Source organism: Aristolochia californica, unplaced genomic scaffold (genome assembly GCF_029961685.1).
Source record: "Aristolochia californica isolate CCGP_79_NKW_82.1479 unplaced genomic scaffold, dmAriCali1.0.hap1 SCAF_14, whole genome shotgun sequence".
Classification (NCBI taxonomy): Eukaryota; Viridiplantae; Streptophyta; class Magnoliopsida; order Piperales; family Aristolochiaceae; genus Aristolochia; species Aristolochia californica.
Genome location: NW_027181815.1, coordinates 12,212,070 through 12,221,462, shown reverse-complemented (window position 1 = coordinate 12,221,462; position 9,393 = coordinate 12,212,070). Strand labels below are relative to the sequence as shown.

Here is a 9,393-nt window from a genome sequence, read left to right as displayed (position 1 = left end):
ATTTCATATTTATTTGGGTATATTTTATATTATAAATAGCCATTTTTTTTTCTTCTAGAAATGGTTTTCGCATTGAGTACTAAAAAAGACTTTGGTTCTGGTTCACCTGGGTCAAGTCACCAGGTTTGGTCTAGTTTTGATAACATTGGTTTACACCAACATCCTATATTATTTGTCTTTAGAAAATACAATATTAAATTTGTGATTGGTTGTACTCTTCTCATGCTCAGAATGAGAAACTATGTAATTTTTTTATAATAAACCAAAATTATATATTCCAACTTTGGAGGAGGAGTTAGAACTCTTGATTTTAAGTTTTTTTTTTTTAAGTGCTTGGGAAAGTGTTTTCCTATAAAAACTAGATTTGAAAGGTTTAAGGGGAGTTGGAAGATTATTGTAAATTTTATCACATTGAAGTGTTATAGAGTTATGCAAATTTGGTTGTTAATTTTTTTTTTCTTGACAAGATGTTCATAATTAAAATATGCTTAACAATAAAACACAATACATGAGATGGTTCCCTCTTAAACAAATTTTGTCGTTAAAACCCATCTTAATGAAAAATTGAAATTTGTTGTTAAAGGTCTGTTTTAAAAGAAAATTTTGTTTTCATCTTAGAAAGTGTCAGTTAACAATGAATCAAAAATATAATTTCGTAAAAGTAAAGTTTTATGTGAAGGGGACAAGTTCAAAACGATTGAAACAAAATAAGTATATATACTCACGAGATTTGTAAAAGTTTCTCATCCTTCTTAAGTATCTTTAAGAGCATCCAACAAACATATTAATGGTTCAAACTCGGCTAATAAAAGTAGAAGAGAAAAGTAGTGGTTGGAAAAAACTTTGGCCTCGTAATTTCACTGAATCATTATCCCAAAAACTTTATGAAGTTGATAAACCTTCTTCTAAATTTTTGAATCATTATCTCTATATATTATCAAAAATTAGAAATTGATTAAATAAAAAACCCTTAAATATTTAAATTCAATTAACCTAAAAATATGATTATCTCTATATATTATAAAAAAATAATCAAAATAAAAACCTCAAATATTTAAATTAAATTAACCTAAAAATATCATTTATAATATTAAATTATTTTGATTTAATGACTAAATTAAGTTGGAGATACCTTATTTGTTAGCCTTATAATTAAGTAAAACCCAAAATAAAGAATTCTTTAGGGTGGCTGGTAAGGTTAGAGAAAGTTACAAAAGTTGTTGCCCCACGCGGGTCCACTTGGTTTAGACTTTAGTCACGCGTGGGAAAAGGTCCGGGCGGTCGTCCTGACTGAAATCTCGTACTACGTGCCGACGCTTCTACTAATTATTAGCGGGTCCCACCTTACCCATAAAATGACTCTGGGTCTTATCTAGAGCTTTGTTGTTGTCGATATTCTGAAATCTGAACAGGCTGGCCGGACTCGTAACGGCTCTTTCCACCCGAATCCAAACAGCTCCTATTTTCAGTTAAGATCTGTGTTCTCCGTTCAGAATCACGCTTCTTGTGATGACCCTCGCAGAAAATCCGGCTACTTGTGAACAATTTCTGTTGCGTTTCTGTATGGATCAACATACCGCTTCTTCCCAACACTGGATATAAGCGACAACTCGGACGTCAAAGTAGAAGAGGGTCGAACAGAGATGGGGAGGCGGTCGATTTGTGTGGGTTTTCTGGCCTTGCTGATTTTGGGTGTTACTGGCCACCCTCTTGAGGATCTGGTTGTGAGGCTACCTGGCCAGCCCAAGGTGAATTTTAGACAGTTTGCTGGTTATATTACCGTGGATGACGAGGCTGGGAGAAGTCTCTTTTACTACTTCGCAGAAGCATATGGAGATGCAGATACCAAGCCGCTGACACTCTGGTTGAATGGAGGTTCGTCATTTTAAATTGCTGCTGCGTTGTTTTGAGTATGGCTGCTTTGACTTGGTACACGACTTGGTATTACTTCATCTTTCGGTTTTTTATATAGTTGCCGTTTCTGAAAAGAAACTGCATTTGGGTTCGTTGCTTTGGCTTCGGAGGAGTGTTTTCTAGTATGCTGGATTATTTTGTGACGTGAATTTTTATTGAAAGAAACTTCCCGCTGTCGATTTTTCCCTCTGCATTAATTAGTTCCGCTGTTTCTTCTGCTAGCTTTTCGAAATTGAACGTTCCCTATCAATTTCGAGAATTCATCTCATCTTCTACATGAACTTCGTGATTCTACTTTTCTTCCTGTCTTTCAGAGGAAAATGAAATCGCGTTGCCCGAAAACGTTTTGTCAGCAGTGCAGCATAGATAACTCGGCTTGTATTCAGCATTCTTATGCTGCCAGATTTCATTTTGTTCCGCCATCTTATTGTTTTAGTTCACTAACTTTATGTTTTGCTACTTGAATGACGTGAACTGACTGGTTTAGTGACAAGGAAGAAAGATCATTAAAAATTCCACGAAGGATAAAAAAAAAAAAGAAAAATTAATATGTAACGTATAAAGATCCCATCCAATTATGCATATCTATTTTGAGTGGTTGAAGTGTGGTGGGCAGATCAAACATATTGGAACGTACGATGTCAAAGTCTTCCTGTAGGATTCCTCTATATTAGTTGTGTATGACTGTATATTATTTTCTGCCTTCAAATATATAGCACTTCCTGAAAATAACGTAATTTTGAAGACACCGGCCAACTTCAGACTATGCCTTGATATTTCTGTTCTTATTATAACATGAAGTAGGAATTGCAGGGATAGATTGCCAACTTAATTTTCTTTTTTCTTACCAGACATGAAATGTTATACCGTACAAAATTAATTTCAAAACAATTTACTTTTCATGGTCTACACTTCCCTTTTAAACTACAAGGTTTAGGAGGAGAAAGTTTATTAGATGTTGAGTTATCAAACTATGCCTTGATATTTCTGTTCCTATTATAACATTGAAGAGGTCTTTTTATACTCTCTCCTGGTGACCCTAATAGTATTCTGGAAAATCTGGAATATTTGAAAGAAAGTACAGTATAATTATTTGATGTATATGTCTTTTTTTTTCTACGAAAGATGGTCATGCATAAAGAAAAAAAAACCTAGTTATGAGGCTATGGCCCCTCTAGGCCCTTCCTCCTCAATCTGCCCGTATCCTCCTAGTCTAAATTGCTTTTGGGAGACATTCTCTCAAAACTGCATAAGATGGTGCTTGTTCAGCTGACTTAAGTATCAAGCACGCCGAAGACATTTTGTGCACTACAGAGGCTGAAGCAAACTATAGTACACCACAACTTCTTAATTGTTAGAAAGGATAGTGCTGCTACTCTCATGAGAGCTGACAGCTTGGTGTTTCGGTCATTACAATGTATTATCCTCTTTTTTGCAATATGCACAGTTTGTTTGTGCCCTACAAGGTACTTTCTGATCAATGGTAAAATTAAACAGTTCACTGTGTCTTCATCAAGGGAAATAGAGGACTAAACACATCTTTCCTATGAATCAGAATAAAGGACAGGAAAGATGGAACTTGTATTTAAGAATTGCCCTGCTTACTATGACCAATCCAGTCCTGAATAATGCACCTTAATTGGACGAATTATGAAGATCATCCAGCTGGACTTTGACATATCAATCAGATGGACAAGAGAGGATAGAAGTTTCTAAGAATAGAAGCAGTAGTTGATGTCCATCCTAATTCCGTTGCAGCACATTGTAATAGTCCACTCTCCCGTTTAAGATTCTAGTATTAAAACAGGAAGGTACCTTGTACCCAAAAAAAGGTATTAATTAGGGGTAATATTTTTACTAGTCAGCCACTTTTTTTTTCTTTGTGTCAGTCATTTTGGTAGATGTATTCATTTCTGTTGCTTCAGTTGTTTTTGGTGCTTCCAAACTCCTTGTTCATTGCATGTGTTTGTCTTCAGGTCCAGGTTGTTCATCAATTGGTGGGGGTGCCTTTACAGAGTTGGGTCCATTTTTCCCTAGAGGAGATGGCCGGGGGCTCAGAATAAACCCAAAATCATGGAATAAAGGTGAGTGATATAGCATGTTGAAGTCTTCCCAATCTCCTGTTTGTATAAAGTATGTCTTCCAGAATCTCCTTTCTTTTTTAGTGATTGAGTAAACTATTATTCTCCTTCTCTAGTCAAATGACAGCATGCGTGACTTGTATCTTTGACAGCATCAAATCTACTTTTTGTCGAATCACCAGCTGGAGTAGGATGGTCTTACTCGAATAGATCATCTGACTATACAAGTGGAGATGATTCTACTGGTAACCGAAGCTATGATCTTTCAATTTTCATTCTTACTCATTTATAAATGGGTAATACAGTAACATAATCATATGAATATTCTTTGCATGCCAGAGTGCCAAGTGTCAGTTGATGGATTCCACTGTTAATAGTAATTGAGCATCAAGTAGTCCAAAATAAATTGATCATCAAGTAGTCCAAAATAAATTGATCATCAAGTTGTCCTCCACTTACATTGCTTAGGAAATTGCTTTGAACTAAGATGTTATCCATCAGACATAAAAATCCTGCTTTGAGGGGGAAGTACTATGCTTTTGGAATTAAATGATGTTTTCGAAGTATTGATTTCATGGCATGGTTGAAAATTTCCCAAACTCATGCAAGGGGCAGTAACATAAAAAGGTTTCTCTTGAAGAAGCTGGAGATTTGATTCCCATTGGTGGACCCTCCTTCCTTCTGACATTTACCCATTGATCTTTCTGGTACAGTCTTTATAGTCAGATGTGATGACTTATTATTCGCTCCAAGCCAATCTTGCCCTTGGCCAAGAAAGTGATGGTAGTTTGGTCCTTCCCGTCCCACTGGGAATTCTTGGGGCATAACCCATACTTGAAGAATCCAATCGGATGAGATGGTTTAGATCATCAGAAGATAATCCCCATAGTTTGTCTTCTTGTCTGAACCAGTTGTGTTTCCATCACACACCATCCAAATTAACGTCAGTCTTTCATATTCTCAAATCCATCATAAAATGGATCATATTTTCTACTTCCTGTTTTACAGTCAAGAAGTAATTTCCAAAACAAAGTGTTTATCTTGATCTTGTTTCGATCATCATTCTTGCAGCCAATGACATGCATGTTTTTATGATGAGATGGTATGAAAAATTTCCCGAGTTCAAATCCAAAGACCTGTTTCTAACAGGAGAAAGCTATGCAGGTCAGAGTTGCAATATCAGCTATGTAATTTTGTAAACTGATTGAGTTTCTATTTGAGTGTTTTCTGACACATGGACATCTTTGTAGGTCATTATATACCCCAGTTGGCTGTAGCTTTGCTGAACCACAATAAATATTCAACTGGCTTCAAGTTCAACATTAAGGGAGTAGCTGTAAGAAACTCTGTGAAACTAATGAAACTTTTATTGTATAAATAACTAAGGGAAATTAACCTTTAGGAACTGTAGTGTGGCATGCAAATGCATGAATTCTGCTGTAAGATCTATTAAAGTTGACGTAAATTTAATTTGCCAAAGTTGATATGTATGATTTGCTTGACATCAAGGACCTAGGGAGGTAGATCCACTCATGTGAGCAAGTATAATGTGAATGTATATTTTGGTAGTTGAGGCATGCAGGTGCTTTTATGTGCACTCAAAAAACTTTCTTTTACTGAACAAATTATGATACCTTTATTTTTTTTTTTGGGTGTTGTTGACCATACATAGAAGATATTAGGATTTCTCCATGGAAGCATGACAAGATCACCCCCCCAATTTTGGACAAAATTATCACTTTCAGCATTTTACTTATTGAATCTACTAAAAACCATCTTGTATGTGTGCAATATGTTACAAATTATGTATGTTTATCTCAATTTGATCACAATGTTTTTTTTTTTTTTGCTTTGCTGCTGAAATAGATTGGAAACCCACTTCTCAAGCTTGACAGAGATATTCCTTCAACTTATGAATACTTTTGGTCACATGGGATGATTTCGGATGAGATTGGTCTTGTCATAATGAATGAATGCGATTTTGATGACTATGTCTTCAGCAATTCTCATAACGTAACCACTAAGTGCAACAATGCAATTGCTGAGGCAAATCAGGTGGTTGGTGATTACATAAATCCATATGATGTCATACTTGATGTTTGCTACCCATCAATTGTGGAGCAAGAGCTGAGATTGAAAAAATATGTAAGTGCTTATATCATTTAAAAAAGTTCTCTGCCGTTTCAATTTTGATTGCATAACAGCACTGGATGGTAGTCCAAAATATACCCTGCATAATTTGCATTATTTCACTTACTTGTGGGTCCTGAAATGTCACACATGCACCATGAATCTGATTAAGCTATTTGAGTGGTCCTAGAATCTGTGTACTCAAGACAAAATGTTTGTTGAGAACTTGCAGATGTAACTTACAAGAATTATGTTATTGATTTTCATTTCTGGGTCCAGTTCTTTGAAGTTCTATTTGGTGATTTTTTAACGCTTTTATTCAGATCACTAAACCAACCTTATTGACAGGCAACCCAGAAAAGTGTGGGTGTTGATGTGTGCATGACTTATGAAAGGCGTTTCTACCTCAATCTTCCTGAGGTTCAGAAAGCTCTACATGCAAACAGAACAAACTTACCATATATCTGGTCAATGTGCAGCGGGTAAGTACTGAAGTACTTTAATGTTTAGGGTTTAGGGTTTAGGGTTTATGGAGTCCTTTCATCCATTCTTGGAAATCTTCATTTTCTTTATAATTGTTGTGAAGTAAATGACTGAAGCTTGCTCATATGAGTTAACTGTTTCCTTTTCTTCAATCAAATGTTGCAGTGTTTTAAACTACAGTGATACAGATGGTAACATCAACATCCTTCCATTGCTTAAGACCATTATTCAACATGATATACCAGTTCTGGTTTTCAGGTGAGCATTTTTCTGAGAATTGTTTAGAGGATCAATTATTGGGGATATTGAAACTTAAGTTCTGCTCCTTTTCAACTACAGTGGAGATCAAGATTCTGTTGTCCCTTTATTGGGTTCTCGAACACTCGTTCGTGAACTAGCCCATGATTTAGACTTCAAGACTACTGTTCCTTACGGTGCTTGGTTTCACAAAGGACAGGTATACCCTCTGAAGTTTCTTTGTTTCTTATGATATTGATAAAACGTGCAATCGCACAACCAACCTACCTTTTCTTCCGTGACTATTATGTATTTCTTATATGAACATCCCAATTGGAAAATGGTTTGGGACAATCTAGTAGTACTTGCACTTATTTCAGTGGAGAAGAATGACATTGTTATTCTGGTTCTTGTATTTTGATAACCAGTCCATGTCTTTATCTGTTTTCAGCCAAAATTTGGTAGAAAAGTCCATTGAAAAAAAAAAATCTTTGAAAATTGAGCTGGAGACTTGATGTTGACAGGCTATCACTAACTTAGAGGTCACCCATAACAATCTGAAATTTGTCAAAGTTGGGTTTTTTCAAGGCTATCACAGTGAAATGGACCTGCATTTTGAAACCATTGGGATTGACCAAGTGGACTCTTTTGTATTTTCTAGTGTTTCATTCTATTTCTCATTGTCTTGCTTTTTCTTTCAAGGTTGCTGGTTGGGCAACTGAATATGGGAATTTGCTGACTTTTGCTACTGTAAGAGGTGCTGCTCACATGGTTCCCTATGCACAGCCTGCAAGAGCCCTACACATGTTCAGATCATTTGTAAGTGGTAGAAGATTGCCAAACACGACTCATCTTATTGACTGAGAGACCTCTCAATCCACCAAACATGTTTTTCTTGGTAGTTTTTACTTTTACTCGCAACTAAAATAAGTAGACATGTTAATCGAAGCTATGGTAGTGTTGGATTGCTTCAAGAGTTCACAATACCCTTACACGGTAAACGTTATATGGCATGAGGATGTCAACTGTAACTAGTGTTTTTTTTACAAGATGGTTTTAAGGTAGTAGGTAATTGGTTCTTGTAATTGGTTGGAAGGGAGAACTTGAATTCAAATTGATTGCAATCATAAATTATGAATAAGACTGAAGGAATCATTTAAAGGTTAAATATTTTTTAGTCGTTGTTAATGCAAAACCTCTCTATGGGAAAATAATTCTCACTTAATCATTATGGTGCACACTCTCTCAAACCTGCCCTATCTTTTCTATTGATGAGCTAGAGAATTTGGTAATGAGGATAATTAGGTCATTGATTATATTTGAGAATTAGGGTACAAGGTATTTTTTGTTGTCTTTTTGTTATTGATAAATAGGAAAAACTTCAATTTGCCATGAGCCGCTCTCACCTGCCAATCAATTCAATTGAATTCTCCAACTTTCAGTCTCTTTTCTTAATTCTTCTCTTAACATCTATTCTCTCTCTAATCTTATTGAATCTTCTATATTTGGGTTTAATTGTAAGTGAGCATCTATTTCATTGTTGGGTTAAGATGTAGCAAAGCAAGACAATCTTCACATGGTCGAAGAGGGGTTTGCATGGTTGGAGAGGAAAGGTTGTCAAGTCTTGTTTGTTGTTGTGAGTTATATATATTTGTATAGGCAGGCAATGCTAAAAATCCTCATGTGAATCTAGGCTGGTGTGCCTACTGTGTTGCTAGAGGGTCTAGGTATGACTAGTTAGTTAGTTATTGGAAAATCTCTTTGTGGCCATAGGTTGGATATAAATTGGTTGTCATGGTTAGTTGTGTAGGTAGTATTATAATTGGCCTAACGAGCAATGTATTGTAAGAGTCGTTTGACAACCATCATATGTGAATTAGATCTTGAAATGATAATACCTTGAGAGTGGAGTAGAAATACACTAAGAAGAATGTGACCTACTATAAATCATTATGTATTCATCACGTGATGTATGTATAGTCATACTTGAACTCTAATTTTAATATTTACATTATGTAATTAAATCAAAGTGTAAGCACATTTAAGGGCTAAATGAAAGGAATTAAAAATGGAATCGAGAAATCGCAACAAAATTAACAAACCTATTTGCTCCCTCTCCCCCTCCTCCTCTAAGTTTATTCTTCATTGGACCTAACACATTTCCTATTTTTGTGACTATGTAACTCATCCAACTATATCTCTCCTAAAGGGTCGATAATATCTCCACTATCTCCTCTCTCTTTGTATCAAATTGTTAATGAGGTAATTTTCTTTAAAAAATAAGATAATACATAACTAGGGTTATAATGTAATTAAATATTTCAATTTAATACAATCATTCACAAAAAAAAAAAGCTTTTTGTTTTGTTGTGCAAACAATGTAACTATTTTTCCAGTTAACTATAATGGCAAAAATGTAAAAAATGATGAAACTTATTTTTCAAAAATTTTGGATTGAAAATTGGTCAAGAGAACATGATTTTTTTTTTGTTATTTTGTTTTCCTATGATAATAAATAATCCCTAAATAATTATGTACTAGAAAATTT

General features: G+C 35.1%; 1 protein-coding gene across 1 annotated transcript; it reads left to right on the top strand.

Annotated features, from left to right (window-relative positions):
• The first annotated feature begins 1,410 nt into the window (after positions 1-1,410).
• LOC137949784 (serine carboxypeptidase-like 42) lies at positions 1,411-7,988 on the top strand. The gene is made up of 10 exons (XM_068795970.1): positions 1,411-1,875; positions 3,891-3,998; positions 4,148-4,240; positions 5,067-5,159; positions 5,246-5,331; positions 5,862-6,140; positions 6,474-6,607; positions 6,774-6,866; positions 6,948-7,065; positions 7,548-7,988. Exons 1-10 carry the CDS (start codon positions 1,644-1,646, stop codon positions 7,707-7,709), a joined length of 1,398 nt encoding a protein of 465 aa, XP_068652071.1. The 5' UTR covers positions 1,411-1,643; the 3' UTR covers positions 7,710-7,988.
• Positions 7,989-9,393: the final 1,405 nt, after the last annotated feature.

Bases quoted from the DNA above. Each gene is read 5' to 3' on its own strand.
- LOC137949784 (XM_068795970.1), top strand. From the start codon at position 1,644: ATGGGGAGGCGGTCGATTTGTGTGGGTTTTCTGGCCTTGCTGATTTTG. The intron at 3,999-4,147 runs GTGAGTGATATA...TATCTTTGACAG, and splicing joins CCCAAAATCATGGAATAAAG to CATCAAATCTACTTTTTGTC. The intron at 6,867-6,947 runs GTGAGCATTTTT...TTTCAACTACAG, and splicing joins ATACCAGTTCTGGTTTTCAG to TGGAGATCAAGATTCTGTTG.